The sequence below is a fragment of the Lepus europaeus genome, chromosome 20 (assembly GCF_033115175.1).
Source record: "Lepus europaeus isolate LE1 chromosome 20, mLepTim1.pri, whole genome shotgun sequence".
NCBI classification, from domain to species: domain Eukaryota; kingdom Metazoa; phylum Chordata; class Mammalia; order Lagomorpha; family Leporidae; genus Lepus; species Lepus europaeus.
The window spans coordinates 66,250,809-66,275,902 of NC_084846.1; the positions used below are offsets into that span (position 1 = coordinate 66,250,809).

Here is a 25,094-nt window from a genome sequence, read left to right on the forward strand (position 1 = left end):
AATCCAGGGTTCCTTTGACAGAAAGTTCACAAAGTGGGTATACACTCCAAATTACTGAACATAAATAGGCAAAGGAAAATGTGACACATTCTCAATGTAAGAGACAATCTAGATGCTAAAATTATCAGGGGTTTTCATGTAGCAGCTATAACAGTGATCAATGAAATAATGAAAGATACAAATACCAGAACAGTAGATATGTCAGCATAGAAATAGAATGCATAAAAAGTAACCAAATGGATACTTTTAAGCCCAAATGACTCACATTTTCACATGGAAATTATATTAACTTAATAGCAAGATGGATACAAATAAAAAGAGTTCCAAGTATTTGAAGACAGGTGTAGACCTTATTTGGAGAGGGGGAAAGGAATAAAACATGAATACAGATTCAAGATGACTCAATAGTGAGAATCTGCACTGACCTCAGCTGCAAAAAGAACAGAAAAACAAAGGTAGGACCACATTCTCAGGGGACTGAGTGAGAGATTTTCAGTGGAGAAGTGACAGAACAGAGCAAAGACTCCGCAGGACAGGAAGGAAACGGGACAGACAAACCCCCATGGCTGGCCATGCCACCTGCCACTCTTGTGTACACAGCTGCCAGATGGGAAACACCGGCTTGCCAAGATGGGGCAGGAAGAAGTTGCCCCAGCACCTCACCACTGGCAGCTTTAACTGAGGGAGAATTACACAGTCCCCTCTGAGTTCAAGTCCAGCCTGCAGGGCTGCCTGGGTCTGAGCAATGACTTTGCTCCAAAGAGAAGCCGCATTGCCTCCCTCCCCTCTTCTATCACACCCCTACAGATGCCAAACTCAGTTTACTGTGGGAGGAGAGTCACAACTGAGCTCTGTTCTCACTCAGCAAACAGCAAGCAGACCCTCCTGCTACCAGAAGTGACGAACAAGAGCCAGAGTTAGAGCAGTTTACAGGAAGAACCCTACAACTGTGAGAGTTCTGGGTATAAGCCCTGGAACTCTGCTAACTCTCTAATCTACTGGGTTCCCCTCAGCTTCTTGAGGCTAGCGCTAGCAGTAACTCACAAAAAATCTGGGCCAGACCTGAGGAAGTTCTCGCTGTACCTTTTAGCCCATGGTCCTGGGAGCCCCAGCCACAAGCTCCAACATCACATTTGCATGCCACATGAGAACCCGGGGCAATTCTGCTGTGCCTTGCAGAACCGGAACTGTTGGTGTTGGATGGTTGGAGTAATTCAAACTCCCCATATCTGCAGTGTTCTGTTTGTATTGGTTTGCTTCAGGAAGGTGGCTACAACCATTCCCAACACCTCTGTCCCATGCTGGGAGACCTGGGAAACAACCCACTGTATCTTGAAACACTAAGAATGTAACAATCACTATAATTTCTTCAAACCCATTGGTTTGGAAGAACCAAGGGAAGAACCTGCCTGCATTCCACCTCTGTGGACCTATACTTGCCAGTGCAAAGTCTTCTGTATACCTTGTAATCACCCAGTTTATAAGCTCCAGCGTCAGTCTCACTCTCCCAGAAGGACCTGGGAAGGGTTCCATCACACAGTCCTCAAGCCACAGCTATTGGAGCTTTAAGCCCCAGCATCACACAGCGTTGCCACTGGGACAGTCTATTTTTTGTTCCTCAGCACAAGAACCATGCCCTGGCTACCATAATCCCTAGTGTAACTGACACCCAACTCTTTGAGGACTGATGAGGCACAGCCTAGGAAATCCACATTCATATCAAAGACACAATTCTATCTCTACAATCTGCCACAGACTAGACCACGCTTACTTATAGACACAGCTGACATTGATTAAAGCAAAACAAATCACTCAGAGGCTACACTTCTGGGCTAGAACCAAACCTAGAACCAAAGCCAAAGCAACAAATGAAGTGATATCCTTCATTCCATGTAAACATTAAAGTCTTTTCCAATAAAACCTATTCCATAAAAAGAAGAGATTATTAGACCATTTGCAGATGTCAACATAGGAACACAGGAAACATGAAATGTAGCACGATACCTCCAAAAGAACGCAATAGTTTTCCAGAATAGATCCTGATCTGAAGTAAACCTATGAAATGCCAGAAATAGAATTCAAAATAATGATTATAAGGAAATAGAAAGGAATGCAAGATAATACAGATAGATCAAAGAAATGAAGAAAACAATAGGAGACATGAGTGAAAAATTCACTGAGAAGATAGAAATTATTTTTTAAAGATTTTATTTATTTGAGAGGTAGAGTTACATACAGAGAAAGGGAGAGATGGAGAGAAAGGTCTTCCATCCACTGGTTCACTCCCCAAATGGTTGCAATAGCTAGAGATGCACTGGTCTGAAGCCTGGAGCCAGGAGTTTCTTCCAGGTCTCCCATGCAGGTGCAAGTACTTGGGCCATCTTCTACTGCTTTCCCAGGGCAAAGCAGAGATCTGGATCAGAAGAGCAGCAGCCGGGACACAAACTAGCGCCTATATGGGATGCTAGCACTGCAGACAAGGGCTTAATAATGTTTCACAGCACCAGCCCCCAGATGGAAATTATTTAAAAGAACTAAGTAGAAATTTTGGAGATGAAAACTTTAATCAATGGAAGAAGAATACATTTGAGAGCTTCAACAACAGAACTGACCAAGTAGAGAAGAGAGTTTCTGATCTAGAGGACAAAACTTTTAAAATAACCTAGTCAGACAAAAATAAAGAGAAAAGAAATTAAAAGAATGAAGAAAGCCTACACAAAATTTGGGACACCATTAAACTGCCAAATATTCATATTGTAGGGGTTCCTGAAGAAGAAGAGAGGGAAAAATGTGTTGAGAACCTGCTAAAATAATAACTAGAAACTTTCCAAGTCTTGAAAAAAACACATACATCCAGATACAGGAAGCTCAAATGACCCCATGCAGACTCAACCAAAAGAAAACCTTCTCCAGAGCATATTCTAATTACGTTGTCAAGTTAAGTGCAGAGAGAATCTTAAAGACAATAAGAGAAAAGAGGTTACATATAAAGGAAAACCAGTTAGACTAACAGCAGGCTTCTCAGCAGAAATGACAGAAGAGAATAGGATTATATATTCCAGGACTTAAGAAAATTTTCAGCCAAGATTATTATATACATCAAAGCTATCCTTAGCACTTGAAGGAGAAATAAGATTTTAACCAGATAAGCAAAACCTCAGAGAATTCATCACCACCAGACCAGCCTTACAAGAAATTCTGAAGGGAGTCCTACATTAGAAGCAAACGTCATGAAAACACATGATACTACCAAATTCAATAACAGAGTAGGTTTAATCAGCAACCAATCAACAAAATGAAAGGTGTTAATTCCTATCTATCAATACCAACCTTGAACGCAAATGGCTTAAATTCCCCAGCCAGAAGACTTAAGTTGGATGAATGTGTAAAAAAAAACAAGACCCAATTATATGCTGTCTATTAGAAACTCACTTCACAAATAAAGTTACACATAGACTGAAAGTGAAGGGTTGGGAAAAAAACATGCCAGGCAAATGAAAACCAAAACCAAGCAGGAGTAGCTAATATGCATATCAGATAAAATAGACTTCTGTTGGAAAACTGTAAAAAGAGACAAAAGATTATATTATAATAAGAGGAATACTTCAACAAGAAGATATAGCAGTCATAAATATACATGCACCCAACACAAAACCACCCAGATACAGCAAACACTATTAGACCAAAAAGGAGAGATATACTGTAATACTGTAACAGTGGGGCCCTTCAACACCCGCACTGTCATCAGTGGACAGATCATCAGACTTAAACAAAGATACATTGGAATTGAACCATACCATTGAGCAAATGAACTTGACATATTTATGGACCATTTCACTCATACAGCTAGAGAATACACATTATTCTCATCAGCCTATCTCTAGGATAGGCCATATATTGGGCAACAAATCAAGTCTCAGTCAGTTTAAAAGGATTGAAATCAAGGGCAAGATGGCAGAATAGGAAGGGAGCACACTGATAGTCCAGGAAGAGACAGTTTAATAAAAGTGGAGATACTGTAGGTTCAAGGAAGAGTAGGGGAAGAAACAGCAGAGGAAACTCTTCCGGAACTAGTGATATTCACAGTGGACCTGCGTGGAGAGCGTGGGAGCCCAAGTTCGGGACACCAGTGGCAGACTCAACACACCAGCGCTGGAACACGTGGTGAGCCGAACCTCAATAGCCCGAGACACTGGCGGGCAAGCGGAAAGAGGAGACTAGAGGGAACGAGGCTTGAAACCCCGTGGGGAAAATTTCACCAGGCTAACTAGAAGAGAAAGAGAGAAAAAAAAAGTGACCGATACGGACATGAGTTTCTCTCTCTCCACTCACCTCTCAAAGGCGAGCAAGACAAAGAGCAGGTGCCATTTTGGACATACGTCATAAGCAGGGCGACCTCAGGTCTGCACCAGCCCTGAGCCTAGCAGAAAAACCTGACTCTGGGGGGGGGGGGGGTGAAATAACAGGAGATTAGGATCTAACTTGGCAACCCAGTGGGAGACTGCAGGAGAATTGGAGCCCACACTGAGGGCAGCAGAGATTCCCTGTGTGGTCCTTGGGAAAGAGCTTCCGATCTCTGGCTCCTGTGGGTATATCATTCACCTGCTAACTACCTCCAATTCCATTTAGCTGTGTGGAATTACTTCCCTTTTGAATCAAAAAAAAAAAAAAAAAAAGAATGAAAGAGAGATTTACCACGCCTAACCTGGGAGTGTCACCTTTGGTACACCCTCAACCCTGAGGAACCAAACAGAGCTCTCAGACCACACTCATCTCAAGCCTCTAAGGCTCCATCAAAAGCAGACAGTCCACTTAACCTAGAGCCATAGTATAATAAGAAAAAACACTGCAGTGAAGAAACCAAATATCTCGAACATGCCAAACAACAAATGCAAAAACTGCGGTAACAAGAACAGGGAAGACACTATGACACCCCCAAATGAAAAAGACACCCCGATTCAAGATTATGGAGATGATGAGATAGAAGAAATGCAAAAAGCGGATCTCAAAAAATTGATAAGAACATTAAGAAGTTCTCAAAAATAAATTCTTGAACTACAGAAATCCTTAATGGACAAGATAGAAAATCTCTCTCGTGAAAATGAAATATTAAGGAGGAATCGAAATGAAACAACTAGTAGAACAAGAAACTGTGATAGTGACAAGAAATCATAATGAAATGAAGAATTCAATAGATCAAATGACAAACACATTAGAGAGCCTTAAAAACAGAATGGGTGAAGCAGAAGAGAGAATATCGGACTTAGAAGGCAGAGAACAGGAAAGGAAACAGGCAAACCAAAGAAAAGGAGGAAATTAGAAATCTAAAAAATATTGTCGGGAATCTACAGGATACTATTAAAAAACCGAACATTCGGGTTCTAGGAGTTCCTGAAGGCATGGAGAGGGAGAAAGGATTAGAAGGCCTTTTTAGTGAGATACTAGCAGAAAATTTCCCAGGTTTGGAGAAGGACAGAGACATCTTAGTACAGGAAGCTTATAGAACCCCTAATAAACATGACCAAAAGAGATTCTCACCACGACATGGTGTAATCAAACTCACCACAGTGAAACATAAAGAAAAGATTCTAAAATGTGCAAGAGAGAAACGTCAGATTACTCTCAGAGTATCTCCAATTAGACTCACAGCAGACTTCTCATCAGAAACCCTACAAGCTAGAAGGGAATGGCAAGACATAGCCCAGGTACTAAGAGAGCAAAACTGCCAGCCCAGAATATTATATCCTGCAAAGCTCTCATTTGTGAATGAAGGTGAAATACTTTTCATAGCAAACAGAAATTGAAAGAATTTGTTGCCACTCGTCCTGCCCTGCAAAGGATGCTTAAAGATGTGTTACACACAGAAACACAGAAACATGGTCACCAATATGAAAGAAGGTAAAGGAAGGAAACCTCACAGCAAAAGATCACAGGAAGCTCAATTTCTCTTTGACATAGAATTAAAATCTGATTCTCTGTTAAAGCAATGTGTTAATCTATTATGTTCTCTTGATGTCTGTTAAATTCTAATTGTTCAAAAACAGCTGAATTTTTATTAAGAGCCATGGGTTATTTAAATATGTGCTTATTTTCAAAGATTTGAGTAATCACTTTGTAACAATGATCAAATTTGGTCTATGTTATGTCATGATTTTAAGGAATCTTATTTCAACCAGATATTTTGGATTTTGAGCCTTCTTGGCATTCTTGACAGGCATTCAAAAAATCAAAGTTCCAAACAATCTGGACTCTAAAATTTCCAGTAAATCTTGGACTTTGGTTTTTCCAGTTTGGGCCCAACTGAAAAAATCGAAGGACCTATGTCTCTCATCTTATAGAGACACCAACTAATCAGGCTATTTGGATTATATTAGAAGGACTGTCAAGATGTGACGTGGTACTAAATTTTAAGTTTCTATAATGCAAAATGCTATTAATACAAATGTTTGAGAATTAAAAAGTCTAATGATCTTGTGTTACTAGACATGATAGTTATCTTGATGAGAAAGCCCCAGAGGCCTAAAGGGTTAAATACTTGTAAAATCCTACAGGGGCTTTCAAAAATACTGTGAAGTAACCAAGTGCCTCTTGTTGTTGATGAGTTTATAATTTTAAACATGGCAACTTAAAGCCTTTTGTCATCCACAGTTATATATGATTTGCTGCTCATAAAACTAAAGCGTTGTTGGTTCTGTGTTTAGCTGTCCTCCTATAGGTTCCTATGGACTTTTTCCAGCCACTTCTATTGTATTCAGTACTTTGGGATGGCTCTGTAAACAGATGAAGCCAATAATGTATTAACAGTACCAACTGAGAGAAAGTATGGTTAACTGAGGTTACTAAAAGAAAAAGCAATTCAAATCAATTGGCAATCTACAAAAAGAGTTAAAGATTTTAAAAGGTATTATTAAAATTGCCATATTGTTCTATTATGTTATGTTATATGTGTGTACATATTGTATGTCCACATGGAAAATTTTATTAAGAATTTTATTTTAATTGGCTTATAGATAAAATTGTCCATAAATTTAAGCTGCTAAAATTAATCAAAGATACATTTTAATTCGTGTGACCTGAATCTCTGCATCAATATACTTGTTGGTAAAAAGAAACCAAAAACATTTTATATGGTTGTGCTTAAGTTTACTGGTTAAACAAACTACACCATGTTAGATATTTAAGAGGCTTTTTCAAATACATGATTCTTAAAATTTATAGGAGGCATTGGACCTTCTGGTAAATGTTTTCTTAAGTTGTTATCTAATGGTTGAAACTGTTTGCTAAGTATTCATGTGATATTGCTATTGTCAGCAAGCAATCTAGGACTTGCTCCCTCATTTCTCTATTCTAAGCCCAACTTGTTCTTTCATTTCTTTATTCTCCTCAAGGTAGGAAACTAATTCTATTATGAAGGAATCTGTAGGATGCACAATTTAATCTTTAGACCTTATAAAAGAGATGGCTAACATTTTTCTGTAAAAGCATAGCCAAAATAAGAGCTTAAATAACAATCTCATAGCTAGATTCACTTCGCCATCAGCGAAGTATACAGCAAGTAGAAAAAACCTCCCTTTCAGACCAAAGGGAAAGAAAGTTTTAAAGTGAGAATATAATTTTCCTCATGGGCATTGTCTACCTTAGAAAAACTACTACAGAACATGCCTGTGACTATAGACTTGTAGTTCAGGCCACCGAAGATTAGAGATGGGACTTGGGCACTCCCTTGACTTGCATCCTCTGGTCTGCTTTAACACAAACCAGGAGGAAAAGAAAGCTAGGCATCAGAAGCAATGGGTGGCAGGCCTATTAATGGCTGATCTGTACAGTGATCTGCCCTCAAGGAGACCCAACAGGCCAGTCCACTGCAGTGGCTTTCAATGTGGTAAGCCTGGGCTTCAGCAGAAGTCAGCTTGTGAAGAGCCCTGGCAGCTCTGCCAAGAGTTGGATCACTGGAAATGGACCTGCCCTGGAGTCGAAGGATGCCCAGGTCAGAGCCACAGATCTTATTGGCTCTAAGCTGAAAAGCCCTTCACTCAGCCCAACTTCCAAAGTGACCACTGCAGCTGAGGGGATGGTCAAGTAGGGTCAGCAACATTGCAGGCAGAACTGTAAATTTCTTGTTAGAGATGCCCCCTGCCTTTACCTGGCCAGCTCTCCTCCCAGGCCAGCTAAGTAATGAAAGTCAATAGAGTGACTTCCCCCAGGAGGTTCACACCTTCCTTAGGATGTACCCCATGTAAAGAGATAGATAGGTCTGGGCCTCTTAACTTACAAGGCCTAAAGCCCACCAGATTATTATCAAGCCCCTTCTGTCAGGTTCTATTTGCCTCTCAATCAGAAAACTTACTTGTAGCTTAGACAGCACCTTTCTTAGCTCCTCTAATAATGACTCTGTCCTTTGTTCTAGACCCTGTCTAGCACACTTGGGCCTCATTCCTTCGTAATCATAACCTCTACTCTACCTCCAGTGGCTCTACTCCCAACCTGTGTGTACTGATGGTCCTCTTCCCCACTTAGTGCTGTATAATTGTTCAGACCTGGTTAATGCCACTCTTAGGATCATTGGTTACTATCCTCACTCTGTCTTTTATGACCTTGTCTAAATATGATCAGAGTCGGCAAACTTGGAAGGCTTCCACAGCCTTGGCAACTCATGACGAGAGCCTAGGGTGGTTACTGGCACCATAAACGAGAGTGTCAATTTGTTGGGTCAACAACAGGAGTCACTGAGCACTTGCTCCTCATGTGGTATCTCTGTCCTTAATGTGCTGTACATTTTGATTTAATGCTATAACTAGTACTCAAACAGTAAAAAAAAAAAAAAAACAGTGTCAAATTGTTAAGTCAACAACAGGAGTCACTGTGTACTTACTCCTCATGTGGGATCTCTGTCCTTAATGTGTTGTACAATGTGAATTAATGCTATAACTAATACTTAACAATATTTTATACTTTATATTCTGTGTGGGTGCAAACTGATGAAATCTTTACTTAATATATACTAAATTGATCTTCTGTATACAAAGAGAATTGAGAATGAATCTTGATGTGAATGGAAGGGGAGAGGGAGCGGGAGATGGGAGGGGTGCAGGTGGGAGGGAAATTATGGGTGGGGAAGCCATTGTAATCCATAAACTGTACTTTGGAAAATTATATTTACTAAATAAAAGTTAAAAAAAAAAAGAAAAAAAAGAAATCATACCATGCATGTTCTCAGAACACAAAAGAATAAAACTAGAAATCAATAATAATAGCAATATAACATGCTAATACATGTAAATTAATCAACATGCTACTGAATGACCAGTGGGTCATTGAAGAAATCAAAAAAGAAAAAAAACTTTATTAAGTAAATTAAACATATCAAAACTTGTGGATACAGGAAAAACAATATTTAGAGGGAAGTTTATAGCATTAAGTACTTATCTTAAGAGAAAAGTATCAAATAAACAATCTAATTAGACATCTCAAGGACTTAGAAAGACAAGAACAACCAAACCCCAACTTAACAAGAAGCTAGAAATATGGGTCAGAGCACAAATGTACAAAATTGAAACAAACAAACAAAAAAAAAAGAAATCAACAACAAAAAAAAGCTGGTTATTTGAGAAAATAAACAATTTGGGCAAACTTTTAGCGAGACTAACAAATATAAAAAGAGAAAACACTCAGGGGCTGGCACCATGGCTCACTTGGTTATCCTCCGCCTGCAACGCCGGCATCCCATATGGGTGCCAGGTTCTAGTCCCAGTTGCTCCTCTTCCAATCCAGCTCTCTGCTGTGGCCTGGGAAGGCAGTGGAGGATGGCCCAAGTGCTTGGGCCCCAGCACCCATATGGGAGACCAGGACGAGGCACCTGGCTGCTGGCTTCGGATCAGCGCAGCGCAACTGCCATGGCAGCCATTGCAGGGGTGAACCAATGGAAGGAAGACCTTTCTCTCTGTCTCTCTCTCTCTCACTGTCTAACTCTACCTGTCTAATAAAAAAAAAAGAGAGAAAACACTCAAATAAAATCAGAGATGAAAGACATTGCAACAAACACCAGCTGAAATACAATGACTCACAAGAAACAATGTGAACAGGTATATGCTAATGAATTGGAAATCTTGAAGAAATGGACAAAGTCCTGGATATGTAAAACCTACCAAGATTAAATCAAGATGTAGAAAATCTGGACAGACTCATAACATACAAAAAAATCGATATAGTAATTAAAAGTCTTCCATCAAGGTAAACTCCAGGACCTGATGGCTCAAGAAAGATGTAAAGATAACTATCTCCAATGCTTTTCAAACTATTGCAAAATATTGAATAGGATAAAACTCTGCCAAACTCTTTGCAAGGCAACATCACTCTAATACCAAAACTGAATGAAGATAAAACACAAAAAGAAAGCTACAGATCTATATTCTTGATTAACATCAATGCAAAAATTCTCAATGAAATATTCACAAACAATCCAATGCCACAACAAAGAGATCATACATCAGGATCATGTGGGATTTATCCCAGAGATGCAAGGGTGATTCAACATTCATGAATCAATAAACATCAGCAAAATGAAGAACAAAAATGATATGGTAATTTCAAAAGAAAAAGCATTTGATAAGATTCAGCATCCCTTTATGATAAAAGCCATCTAAAAATTAGTTATAGAAGAAACATACCTGAAAATTATAAAGATTTTATATGACGAAGAACAGCCAAAATCATACTGAATGAGGAACTCTGAAAGCATTTCCCCTCAGATCTGGAACAACACAAAGACGTTCACTTTCACCACTCTTATACAATATAATATTGGAAGTATTTGCAAGATCAATTAGGAAGGAGAAAAAATAAAGGAAGATGTCAAAATATCAGTGTTTGAAGATGGTATGCTGTTGTACCTGGAAAAACCTAAACACTTCAAAAAAGCTGTTAAATTGAAAAACCAATTCAATGAAGTTGCAGATTACAAAATAAACATACAAAAACCAGTATCTTTTTAGATGCTAATTATGTACTCAAAAGGGACAGATCAAGAAAGAAATCCCCTTCACAATAGCCACACACACAAAAAAAGCCAAGTATTTAAGAACAAATTTAGCCTAAACTTAAGGCCTGAGACTTTAAAGTTGCTAAAAGAAAATGTAGGGGAAATACTTCAAGATATTGGTGTAGGTAATGACTCCCTGGATAGGAATCCCAAAGCACAAGCAACAAAATCAGAACTAAAGGGCTGGCACTGTGGCATAGCACGTGAAGTTGCTGTCTAAGGTGAAGGCATCCCTTATGGGTGCTAGTGTAAGTTATTTCAGAAAATAAAAATTTCTCAATTAATTTTAGGCATGTAACCTTACCTAATATAATGAAACTAGACAGAAAAATTACAAATTAATTTTCCTCATATACCATGATACAAAAAGTTTTCCAAGATATTAACAAATTAAAACCAGTAACTTACAGCCGGCGTCATCGCTCAACAGGCTAATCCTCCGCCTTGCGGCGCCAGCACACCAGGTTCTAGTCCCGGTCGGGGTGCTGGATTCTGTCCCTTTTGCCCCTCTTCCAGGCCAGCTCTCTGCTGTGGCCAGGGAGTGCAGTGGAGGATGGCCCAAGTCCTTGGGCCCTGCACCCCATGGGAGACCAGGATAAACACCTGGCTCCTGCCATCGGATCAGCGCGGTGCGCCGGCCGCAGTGCACCAACCGCGGTGGCCATTGGAGGGTGAACCAACGGCAAAGGAAGACCTTTCTCTCTGTCTCTCTCTCACTATCCACTCTGCCTGTCAAAAACAAAAACAAAAAAACAAAAAAAAACAAAAAAACCCAGTAACTTATAAAACTAATGATATATCATAAATAAGTTGTAAAACCAGAATCAAAATGGAGTGAGTGTTGCTAAAAGCTATTGCAGACCTCTTGCTTCTGTACATATTAGCTTTGCTTGCTAATGGCTAAGGGTGTATCTTGTGAAACCATGTTGGCCCAAATTCCCAGGAACTAGGTTGACCGAAATGTGTCTGTTATGCCCAGTTCAGTCGTCCCCAAAGACCACCAAGGAGCCGATACTGCTGTAAAGCACACGGGAGTTTTATTACAGGTCCAGGCCTGGTCTCTCAATCAACACCGATGCAGTGGGTCTGAATTGAGAGCCCCGACCCTTTAGTTAACAGGGTTTTTATAGGTTTTTAGAGACATTCTATACATTATGGTAGCATTTAGCAAATCATCTCATCCCTCGGGAAATTCAAAGGACATCGCTTAGAATTGATTAGTGCATCCAGTGGCGGGAACAGACCCTACTAAAGGTGGTTGGATGGCTTTGGGGTTGATGCCTTTTGAATTGATTGGCCGAAGCACAGGGTCCGAGCTGCTGGGGTGTACATGCCAAACTGCAGGGTCTCGGGTAGCTATCAATCACCTTATCTGCCCTGAGAAGACACCAGGAACTCTAGGTATTTCTCTGTTATCTATTAATCGACTGTTGCTAGGAGAGTTTATTGCAAGGGGAGTTCATTTATTTACTTTTAGGAGCTTCTGGCTCAGCGTTCAGGGACTGGTCAGGCCCAAGTTACAAGATGGAGGCCTAATTAAAAATAGTTACACCTTGATCCAGGCTCAGGTCTCACAGTGTCCTTCACTGTTATCTTACAACTATATCTTGGATCTGCTATTGGGTTTGTTATTGTTAACTGTTATCTTACAACCATATTCTGGTTTTCCTTTTTATTGTTCACTGCATACCAGAGGTCCGGTTCAGGTTCGAAAATGTGAGCCCTAGTGGACAGAATAATATAAAAAGCTGTGTAACCTGCTGTTGGAGGCTGCACTCTGGTAAGGAGTGTTGGTCCGGATCGGTGGCCAGTCCTGATTAGTTACCTTGCCTCTCATTTGTCTCTCATTTGCTTCTCATTTTCAATAAAAGTCACGTGTGACTGTAACTGGTTTTTGTAATACTCTGTTTTAGCTGATGAGTGAATGCAACAAAGTAACAAGTGATATTTATCAAATGAATGCAAAGTCATTTAACATTCAAAATTAATGTAATTCAACATGCTAACAACAAAAGAGAAAACTGGCTCCTGGTTTCAAATCAGCCTAGCTCTGGCCTTTGCAGCCATCTGTGGAGTGAACCAGCAGATGGAAGGTCTCTCTCTCTGTCTCTCCCTCTCTTTCTAATACTATGCCTTTCAAATAAATAAATAAATGTTGAAAAAAACTAAAACTAAGCAATTGGGATTGATTATACAACACTCAGAAGCTTCTACACATCAAAGGAAACATTTACAAGTACAGATTCACATCCTTGAAAACATTACTGAAAATTTAACTTCAGGGAGAAAAAACAGAATCAAGAATAAGGAGAGGGAAAAAAGTATAAAACAAGTAAAAGTAGGTAAAGAATTTGTAAAATATCTTGAAAAGTCAACTAAATAGTAACCATGAAAGATGGTATTATTGGTTATTTAATAATAAATAATTAAATAATATTGATAAGAGATAGGGATAGAGAAGTATCTCAGAGTCAGTATCCTTGTGTTAGAAGACAAGACAGGCAAGTTTGATATTTTTCTTGTTTTGGTTACATGGTGCTAAAATTAATTATTTCCCAATGTTTAAAATTTAAAAGTATCTTATAAAATATTATTTTCCGTTAACTTTCATATTCACTTTGTAAGTTTTAACTATTAAGAAATAGAAGCATAATGAATGTAAAGTTCCAAAAAAGGAAAAATATGGAAGCATTAAACCTGGTCAATCAAAGAATAGCTTGGAAAAAGAAAAATGAAGAGGAAAAAAAGAGAACATGGTGAATAATAAACAATACCTATTTCCATTTCTATTTGGTCTCTTTTAATGCATTATTTGTGCTTTCTAGGATGACCACAAGCCACTTGTTCAACCAAACAAAAAGTATGATGCAAAGGACTCATTTTACAAGTCTTCCACACAGAAGTAAGAATTTTTTTCAGCATAATTCTGATAACAGATACATTATTGAATAAAGCAAAGATCTCTATTCGCAAGTAGCTGTGTTTCTAAAGAGGAACAAAAATATAATTTGAAAATAAATAGATACTATCTTAGAAAGTGATGTCAAAGCCGGCGCCATGGCTCAATAGGCTAATCCTCCGCCTTGCGGTGCCGGCACACCAGGTTCTAGTCCTGGTTGGAGCGCCGGATTCTGTCCCAGTTGCCCCTCTTCCAGGCCAGCTCTCTGCTGTGGCCCGGGAGTGCGGTGGAGGATGGCCCAAGTCCTTGGGCCCTGCACCCCATGGGAGACCAGGAGAAGCACCTGGCTCCTGCCTTCGGATCAGCACGGTGTGCCGGCCGCAGCGCGGCGGCCTTTGGAGGGTGAACCAACAGCAAAAGGAAGACCTTTCTCTCTGTCTCTCTCTCTCACTGTCCACTCTGCCTGTCAAAAAAAAAAAAAAAAAAAGTGATGTCAAGGAGAAAATACATGAACCCTATCTTAGAAATTGGTAAGTGTAGCAGACAAAGAAGAGGCAAACCAGGACAGGATCAGTAATGCTGTGGGTTCAGGGTAGCAGGCTTCATTCATAAATAGGAGTTTAGGGGTGGGGAGTTCCTTGAGGAATGAGGTTTGAGCAGAAATGTGGGGAAGGTGAAAGAGCAGCCGTGCATGTACTCGTACACACTCGTAGTGTAACAGAGCAAAAGCCCATGTGGGAAGTGTGCAAATGTGCTGCAGAAGAACAAGAGGCAAGGGTGTGAAGACAAGTACAAGGAGCAGGAGAGGTGAAAGAAGGGGTCAGAGAAATGCTGGGAACCAGCAGGGCTTGCAGGGCACTTCGAGCCTGTAATTACCAAGGAAGCTATTCTGAGTGACAGGAGACTTCAGCAGAGAAGTGGCAGCCTGAGACATACATCAAAGTTGTTGATGGTGGCTGCTGTGTTCCAAGTAGATTGTGTGGAGAGCAGTTGGACTGTTGCTGTCTTCTAGGAGTGGGATAGTGGTAAGTTGGAGTAGGGTAGTAATAAAAGGAATTGAAGCAATGGTTAACTAACCTCTGGTATGTGTTGAATGTGGAAGCAATACATTTTCCTAATGAAAATGAAAATGAATCTGAGAGGAAAAGGACTCAAGAATTGTCCTAAGGCATTAGACTGAGCAGGTGAATGGAGTCGCGTTGCCACTCCTTAACAAGAAAGCAGTGGAGCAAGCTTTGGGCTTCAGCTTTAGATACATCAACTCTGAAGGTGTCCTTAGACACCCGAATGGACCTGTCAGGCAGGCAATGGGATACATGGCTGTGGCATATGGGAAAGAGCTCTGGGCTAGAGACTAAGTCTAGGTATCAGGGGAAGGTAAAGGCATGGACTGGATGATGATGCTCAAAGAGATCTGCTGTGAGAGAAGCAAAGAGCATGGAGTCCTGACATCCCAACACGAAGAAGCCAGAGGAAAGGAGGAACCAGTGAAAGAGATTGAAAAGGGCCTAGGAGGAAAATGAACAGGCTAGTGCCTGGAAGGAGGGAGTGGTGAACTTCTTGACATTGTACAAATAAGTCCAGGAGGCTGAGGCTGAGAGTGGATGATGGATTGACCAGTGGATATAGAACTCAGCAAACTGCTAGTTTAGAAGCCACGATGCATAGCATATTGTGGAGAAATGGGTGTAGAGGAAGAGAGGATGTAATGGGATAAAGGAATAACAACTCATGTGACAAGACACTCCATGTCCACCCACTGTGCTTCTTGCCTCTCACCTATTGAACACTGCAGACATACTTTATATTTTAACTTCATATTTTTTTTTGGACAGGCAGAGTTAGACAGTAAGAGAGAGAGAGACAGAGAGAAAGGTCTTCCTTTTCCATTGGCTCACCCCCAAAATGGCCGCCACAGCCTGCGCGCTGTACCAATCCAAAGCCAGGAGCCAGGTGCTTTCTCGTGGTCTCCCAAGTGAGTGCAGGGCCCAAGCACTTGGAATATCCTCCACTGCCTTCCCAGGCCACAGCAGAGAGCTGGACTGGAAGAGGAGCAACCGGGACAGAATCCAGCGCCCCAACCAGGACTAGAACCTGGGGTGCTGGCGCCGCAGGCGGAGGATTAGCCAAGAGAGCCATGGCGCCGGCCAACTTCATGTTTTTCACTCAGATTGAAGGTCCATCTGTGACCAAATAGTTCTATGAAAACATGTGAATACCTGCTATCCTAGACAATTTATACAACATAAAGAAAGCCGTGATATGAGCTTGGATTTCAGAGTCTTGGCACCATATAGAAAGGAGCACTGTCCATGAGCAGCCTTGGATTCCAATGGCAAGTCTCTGATGTCTTGGACATCCTCTCTTCATTTTGGGTCTCAAAATTCTTATCCTGAAAATAAAGGATTATGATGACATAGACTCTAAATCCCTCTCTGGCTTTGGTTTTTTTTTTTTGTTGTTGTTGTATTGTGATCTTAAATTTTGTCCCATTGGTCATCTTATAAACAGTGAATATTTTGGTTAAAAGCATGATATTTTACTCAGAATATGGTTATTTATTTTTACAAAATAAAGTATTAAATCATAATATTTAGTAGTATCTCTTTAAAAATACGAAAATTTTCTTATGCAAAAAGGTTTAAAAGCTCTATGGAAAATTCCACAAAATATTCATAAAATATATCACAGATTCAAACAGTGAGGTATCTTTCAAACTTGTAAACCCAAATCCACATAACTATAATAGTTGCACTCTGGGGGTTGGCATTTGGCACAGTGGTTAAGATACATATCAGAATGCCTGTGTTTGAGTCCCAGCTGTGCTCCTAACTCCAGCTTCCTACTAAAGCACTTCCTGCAGGATGGCTCGAGTACTCAGGTTCTTCCATGCATGTGGGAGACTTGGATTGAATTCCTGGCACTTGGCTTTGGCCCTGGCTGTTGTAAGCTCTTGGGGAGTGAACTAACAGAGTGTCTCTCTCTCTCTCTCTCTCTCTCTCTCTCTCTCTCTCTCTGTGTATCTTTCAAGTACATTTTTTTTAAATTGCATCCATTAGGGTTGCTGGAGCCCTGGTGCCATGCTCAAAATTTGTGTAATCTGGTTGTGTTCATGTAGAATGGTGGCATGCTGTTAATTCTTCGGAGACAGATAATGGGGATTTGAGTCCTGACTTTGATCTTGGTAGCTGAGTAACCTTAAGCAAGCCAAACCAATTTTCTTAGTGATAGTTTATTTGTATTATTTGTATTAGTGCTCCTCCTTGCCTGCTGTGAATGTCAAAGGAGATTTTTTTGTAAATGATGAGCTGTATGCAGGTGTGCACATTAGTTCCTGTTGCTGTGTGACTAAGAACCGAAAATGTAGCGGCTTTGTTACCCTGCAGCCTGCAGGCCAGCAGCTCAGGCACGCCCTGCCGGGGCTCCCTCTCAGGGTTTCTCCAGGCTAGAGTCAGGTGCCCTCTGCAGCTGTGCGCTCCTCTCCCAGGATAGGTCAGGCTGTTGGCAGCATGCAGTTCATTGCCCCTGGGGCGCTCAGAGTTGGTTGTTGAAGGGCAGCCAGAGCATTGTTGCTGTTCTTTGCCTCTTTTCAGGGCTCATTGATTCAACCATATCCACTCAGTACAACCCTCCTCTTGTTGAACTCAAATTCAACTGATTCAGGACCTTAATTACATGCACAGGATCCATTTTACTGTACAAAGTGACATATCACAGTAGTGCCGCCTCATAGTTTCCATGCTCTAAGTTTCCTGGGGCGGTGATGATCTACAGAAGAACATCCCAAGGCAGGCACAGTGGAGTCATCTTAGAATTCTGCATATTATGGACTGTGATATTCTTATTATCAGACCAACTGAAGACCTGCTTTCCATGAGATATCTTTATTTAATGATTTCATAGAGCTTATGAAGTTGTTCCTTGGGACAAGATGCTGCCACCAAAACTTGATCCAGAAGAAACAACAGTGGAAAAGGCTGCTGACCCCCTCTCACAGTGTTTCACCCTGAAGAGATACGAAAGTGCACCAGCAATAACCCAGGTCAGTTTCACTCCAAGGAGATAGGAAAGTGTGATGGCAGTGGCCCAGGTCAGGAAGTGTCCCCTAGCAACTGCAGGTTTCTCACTGCTACTAACCAAACATCAAAGCCTCAAGTCACCTCATTCTTGAATCACATAAACAGCCAAGTAAATATCTATGTTTGTGGAGTGCCAAGTCCCATCTTCCTAAACAGTTGATGACTGCAAATACTTTAATATTATCAATATTGGAATTTCTAAATTTATTATTTAAATCTGACCTTTTTCTCAAAAGGCCTTTTACAGTGATTGGGTTTATACTTAAAATTACAAAAGAATATATAAATAACAAAGAAAAGGAGAAATGATTTCACTAAATAACCTGCGCTGAGAATCATTCTTGAAATAGGACCTCAAACCTAGCTCTGTGCTTTTCAAGGCAAAAGGGGAAGAACTTGGGTCAGATTGTCATGTGATATCATCTCTTATCATGTGATAAAACAGAGCTTACTGAGGCATCAGGTGAGGTGGGCATTCTTTTCATTTCCAAACACAAAGAAGAATTTACCACATAGATTCTTGCCTCCATACCACAGCCAGCATTACTTTTTCTAAAGTGTGAGTATGTTCATGTTTCTCCATTGATTCAACCATCACATTACACAAAAGGAAACCCATGCTTCTTGACGTGACACACAGTCAACTTGAGCCCCTCCTGGGTCTCCTCTCCCCCATCCTCTTCCTCCTGCTGCTCCACTTTGCAGCCCAAATGTTAGGGCACATGGTTCTGTTCTCTCTCTACTGAGCTTCTCTCTGATGCTCAGGTTTGTCCTGCTCTCTCCTGGGTCTTGCCCTTTGTGAACCATATTCCAGTGCCTCTATGGATCACTGTCTGTGCCAGGCTAAATCCCAAGCATTCTTCAGGTCTCATCTGAGCCCTTACTTCTGACCTCCCAACACTGGGTCATGTGGCACTACTCTGTGCTTGCAAAGCTCCTTCCACATCCTTGATTCCCACATTCTCCTGTGCCTTATCTCTCCTTGGGCTTTTTATCATAATGGAGTTTTTGAATCCTTGCAATCCAAAGGATTAAAAACAAATAATCCAGTCATATTGAAATATAGCTCTAGACACAGATACTTAGGAGGTCCATGAACCCCAGGTTAAGAGGACCATGTTATCTTGTGAACTTCTCCAATTTCTACAGTGAAAAATGATAATAAAAGAAGAAAAACATGACCCTAGTGTAAAAATTTAAGCCTGAATTTTCACATAGGAATTAGAGTTAATTGAAGGACAAAGAAGGACAAAAAATTTGCATGCTCCTAATTATTTTTTAACAATTTCTAAACTACCTCAACATATTTTCATATCCATGTACAAAAATAGGCCATAATTTGCCATTTCTTGGTGTTAAATTATAGTAGTATCCAAAGTCTTTCCCAGACATGAAGAGGTTCAAAGTTCAGGAGAGAGGCTGGGCTGGAGAGGGAGATAGGCCCTGCTGCAGAGGCAGGCCGAGGGACCCGTGCAGGATGAAACTTAAAATCACACCATTCCCATGGGCTTGGAGCCCAGTGTGGAGAATGAGGCAGATTCCAGCTATGGCAAAGCAAGTTAAAAGTAGGAGTCTGAGAGCAAAGTGGAGCCCACCACGAGTTCCTGGGGATGCTTGAAGAGTGCTCTTCACAGAGAGCCTGGGCTCAGCTGTGATGTGAAGGAATGATAAAGGACATTGAACTGATAGCTGAGAAATTCTAGTAGCTTGTTCATTAAGTATTTAACATTAACTTTGATGATAATTCTAGATGGTTGGTGGTCTCTGGGACAGATTTCAAACAAGATCATTCCTGGCACCCATCAAACCAGTCAATTTGTAAGTCTTCTCTCTTAAGGTTCTCATCACTAGAGTTTTCACTGTCATTGGTTATTAGACTTGCCCATGAGTTGGAGGGTCAGAAGGGGGCATAATTCCTTCACCCCCATGTTCCTGGAACATAACAGCAGGTGGTGGCTCAAGTGCTTGGGACCCAAATCCCAGTTCAGTTGCTCAGTGTCACCTGCTCTCATTTTCTTTTAACCCTCCTTAAAATTTAGAATATTAGATATACCATGGCCATTTTAAATAAGGGATGCTTTATAAATGTTTTGACATGAACACTTACCTATTTTGTATTCCATGAACTTCATATAAAAAGAGTTATAAATTATTTTCCATCAATTTTTGTATCATACAGTTGGTTTGTGCTCCATTAATGTTAAAAACTATGTATTTATAACTGATACTTTCCTTTATTTGATTTGGTGCATTGAATATAAAAAAGTCTTGGTGTTTCTGACTTTGGAAATGTCACTGTTTTAATTCTTTTGGTTGTGGTGTTATTAACACAGCCCACCACCAAGATATCATCTCTAATCATCTCTTCTACTTTAAATTCATTTTTTAAATCTTTTATATATGCAAAAAATGTATAAAAAAGAACATGATATAAACCGTGTCTCTCCTCTCCAGCTATAGAAGCAAAATATTATGCAGTAGAGGTGCCCCCTTTGTAAACTGCTGTGTAAACACATCTGCCTTCCTCAAGGGTCCCAACTATTCTGGATTTGATGTTCTACATTTTCATGCATTCTTTTAGCCCCGTAAAACATACTTGTTATTGTTAACCAATATATGGTATTGTGTTCCTTTTCTACAAAGTCAGTATACATGGTATCATATACTCATTTGTGACCCTTACCATTTTGTTCTGTGTTGTTAAGATTCAAACATGTTGACATCTGTGTCTCTCTGTTATTTTCTCTGCTATGTAGTCTTTCATTGAATGGATAAATCACAAAGTATGTATCCATTCTCAGAATTTAATTTTTCCCTACCTTTTAGTACAGCTGGAACAATTATTCACATATCTTCATGTACCCGAGGATAAAAATATATGTGGGAGAGACATTTGGTGAAGCAGCTTAAGTTGCCACTTGGGACATCCACAGCCCATACTGGAAACAGGTCCCAGCTACCTCACTTCTCATCCAGCTTCCTACTAATGTGCACCTGAGAGGTAGCAGGTGCTGGCTCAAGTAGTTCCATCTCTACCACCCCTGTGCTTGACCTGGTTTGGGTTACAGGCTCCCAACTTCAGGCTGACCCAGCCCTGGCTGTTGCAGGCATTTGAACAGTGAATCAGCAAATGGGGTACTCTCCCTGTCGCTCTTCTTACTCTCCCTGTCTCTCTTTTTTTTTTTTTTTAAACTTTTATTTAATGAATATAAATTTCCAAAGTATAGCTTATGGGTTACAATGGCTTCCCCCCTCCCATAACTTCCCTCCCGCCCGCAACCCTCCCCCCTCCCGCTCCCTCTCCCCTTCCATTCATGTAAAGATTCATTTTCAATTCTCTTTGTATACAGAAGATCAGTTTAGTATATACTAGGTAAAGATTTCAACATTTTGCCCATATAGCAACATCAAGTGAAAAAACTACCATTGGATTACTAATTATAGCATTAAATAGCAATGTACAGCACATTAAAGACAGAGATCCTACATAATTTTTTTTTCAAAATAATTAATTTTCTATGCCATTTCCATTTTAACACCAGGTTGTTTTGTTTTTTTTTTTCATTTCCAATTCTCTTTATATACAGAAGATCACTTCAGTATATAATTAGCAAAGACCTCATCAGTCAGCGCCCACACAGAAACACAAAGTATAAAAATACTGTTTCAGTACCAGTCCTAGCATCACTTGGCTTTAGACGACACATTAGGGACAGATCCCGCATGGGGTGTAAGTACACAGTGACTCCTGTTGCTGACTTAACAATTTGACACTCCTGTTCATGGCGTCAGTAATCTCCCTGGGCTCTAGTCATGAGTTGCCAGGGCTATGGAAGCCTTTAAAGCAAGACCCATACCTTTCACCTTACACAAAAATTCACTCAACATGGATTAAAGACTTAAATCTACGACCCGAAACCATCAAATTATTAGAGAGCATTGGAGAAACCCTGCAAGATATAGGCACAGGCAAAGACTTCCTGGAAAATACTCCAACAGCACAGGCAGTCAAAACCAAAATTAACATTTGGGATTGCATCAAATTGAGAAGTTTCTGTACTTCAAAAGAAACAGTCAGGAAAGTGAAGAGGCAACCAACAGAATGGGAAAAAATATTCGCAAACTATACTACAGATAAAGGATTGATAACCAGAATCTACAAAGAAATCAAGAAAACCCACAACAACAAAACAAACAACCCACTTAAGAGATGGGCCAAGGACCTCAATAGACATTTTTCGAAAGAGGAAATCCAAATGGCCAACAGACACATGAAAAAATGTTCAAGATCACTAGCAATCAGAGAAATGCAAATCAAAACCACAATGAGGTTCCATCTCACCCCGGTGAGAATGGCTCACATTCAGAAATCTACCAACAACAGATGCTGGAGAGGATGTGGGGAAAAAGGGACACTAACCCACTGTTGGTGGGAATGCAAACTGGTTAAGCCACTATGGAAGTCTGTCTGGAGATTCCTCAGAAACCTGAACATAACCCTACCATACAACCCAGCCATCCCACTCCTTGGAATTTACCCAAAGGAATTTAATTTGACAAATAAAAAAGCCATCTGCACATTAATGTTTATTGCAGCTCAATTCACAATAGCTAAGACCTGGAACCAACCCAAATGCCCATCAACAGTAGACTGGATAAAGAAATTGTGGGACATGTACTCCATAGAATACTATACAGCAGTAAGAAACAATGAAACCCAGTCATTTGCAACAAGATGGAGCAATCTGGAAAACATCATGCTGAGTGAATTGAGCCAGTCCCAAAGAGAGAAATATCATTTGTTTTCCCTGATCGGTGACAACTGAGCGCCAAAGAGAAAACCTGTTAAGTGAAATGGACACTATAAGCAACAATGAACTGATCAGCTCCTGTCTCCCTGTCTCTCTTTTAAAATAATTTTTAAAAATATTTAATGAAAAATCAGTCTGAATCTTACAAATCTACGCTTAATATGTCAAGAATTGCTGGGTCAAGAAGTGTGTGTCTTTCTACCTGGTAGATGTTGCCATATTTTTCTCCAGAAGAGTTTTAACAATGAATTCACCCATTGGAAGGTGCTTGAACTCCAATTCCTGCACGTGGTTAACAATGCTTGGAATTTTTAGATTAAAAATCGATTTTATGAATATGAACTTGTACTTCATTATAATCTTAGTTTATTTATGCCCAATTACTAGTAATTGTTTTTGTAAATTTGTGAATTACTTAGATTTTCACATCTGTAACTTATCTGGTAACTTATTTGCCACTTTTGCTATTGGGTTGTTATCTCTCTTTTTTGTTTTCATCTTTTATTATTCTGGATAAAAATTCTTTATTGGTAACATTCATCAAAGTGTCTTCCTCTAGTCTGATTTTTCTATTTTAAGATACCCTTTGCTGAACTGAATTCTGCATTTTATCATAACTGAATTCATCAACATTTTCCTTTAGTTGTTGTTATTTTTGTGGTTTTAATAAAATATTCCCTACCCTGAAATAATTTTTAAAAAGCTGTCTTTCTTTTTTCCTCATGATATTTAAAGTTCTGTTTTTCATATTTTTCTCTTTCACTGCTGGCTGTTCACCGTAACTTGTGATGTGTGCTGGGATCCACTCTCTCAACATGAGTAAGCCAGGCCCCTAGCGTAGTTTGCTGAAGAGACTTTACAGAGGAGGTCAGTGAGGGAGTTGTGGCCTGATGGCTACAGCCTGTGAGGGTGAGTCACAGTTGGAATTTTGCAAAAATGAAACAGAATAGAAAATATTCATGAAGAAGCTGGAGTTTTAAAACAGAACTGTATATTTTCAACAAGTACCATGGCCAACAGTGAAGGGTGGTGTGTGGTGTGAGATAGACAGATTGAACAAAGAAGCGATCCCTTCTTTCCAGGAAGAAAGGGTTCCAATCTGCCCCCAAAAGTTACACCCCACTTGCCATCTGTCTGATGATGGCCATGTGATGGCCATCGTCTCAGTGAGAGCCTTCACGTTACACAGTTCATTTTGTATTTACCTCGTCACAAATGATTGCAAAGCACATGCCGGGGGTGGGGTGACCCAGAGTCAGCCACATGAAAAGTGTTTTTGAAGTTTTAGTTATGAAGAAATGTTATCAAGGATAACATTTCAAATCTTTGACAGTTGGACCACTGTAATAAAACTAGTGTAAAATGCTCTTTAAATGAGATTTCTTTTATTATTAGAAGAGAAAATAATAATGAAATGAATCTATACAAAGCCATAATCAAGTTTTGCAATGCGATCTAGGAATGCAAATAATGACAATATTGAGAAGAAAATTGAGGCTTGTCAGAAAACTTGCATTTTATTGAGCCATATCTAAAAGTAATGTAAACCTTTTTGATAGAGATCATTTAAATAGTTTTTTCAAATGTGTAAAATACATTTATAGACTTATAAATTTAATGACAATAAATAAGAAATTGAAACATCCAAAACCGTGCAAGATCCTCATGCATACAGCACATTGAAATTATTAATAACCCTACTGAAATATTTTTAAATAGAAGATTTTTACTACTTATTCTTAACACGTGAATGCTAATTTTTAAACCTTCCCTGGCATCTTTTTATTTACCTACATGCAGTAAGGAGCCAATGGCTCCCCCAGAGGCTGAATGTTTTTATCCCTGCCTCTATGGGTTAACCGCGTTTTTGGTGACTCCTTAGCTGCTAAATGAAAGCTGGGGGTCTCAGTCAGTACTGCCCTCCCACCCCCAGGACTCCTGAGGGCAGCACTCACCTGAGGCCTCACCTTCCTCTATGCCAATCCTGCTCCCAGAAGCCCCCACCAAAGCCTCTGTGTGAATGTTCAGAACAGTTTTATTCATTTCCTCGGTCGATAAACAACCAAGGTACCCGGCGGCAGGTGAATGGGCAGGGTTCAGCATGCATGTAGGGGATTCTGAGCAGCAATGACAAAAGGAAAATGCAGCAGACAAGCAACCATTAGGGTGAAGTTTAAACACAGTTTGCTCGGTGAAAGCAGCCAGTCCCAAAGGTTTATGTATTATACAGTTTCATTTATAAGACATTCCGGAAAAGGCAAAACTAC

The 25,094-nt window shown here is 40.1% G+C and overlaps 1 protein-coding gene across 1 annotated transcript in view; it reads left to right on the plus strand.

Moving 5' to 3' along the window:
• SPMIP7 (sperm microtubule inner protein 7) overlaps window positions 1-25,094 on the plus strand; it is a 51,863-nt gene that overhangs the window by 11,248 nt on the left and 15,521 nt on the right. Inside the window, exons 3-5 of the mRNA XM_062179141.1 lie at window positions 13,864-13,940; window positions 17,841-17,979; window positions 19,767-19,834. Of these exons, the coding sequence (XP_062035125.1) occupies window positions 13,864-13,940; window positions 17,841-17,979; window positions 19,767-19,834 (284 nt within the window). The remainder of the gene's footprint in view (window positions 1-13,863; window positions 13,941-17,840; window positions 17,980-19,766; window positions 19,835-25,094) is intronic.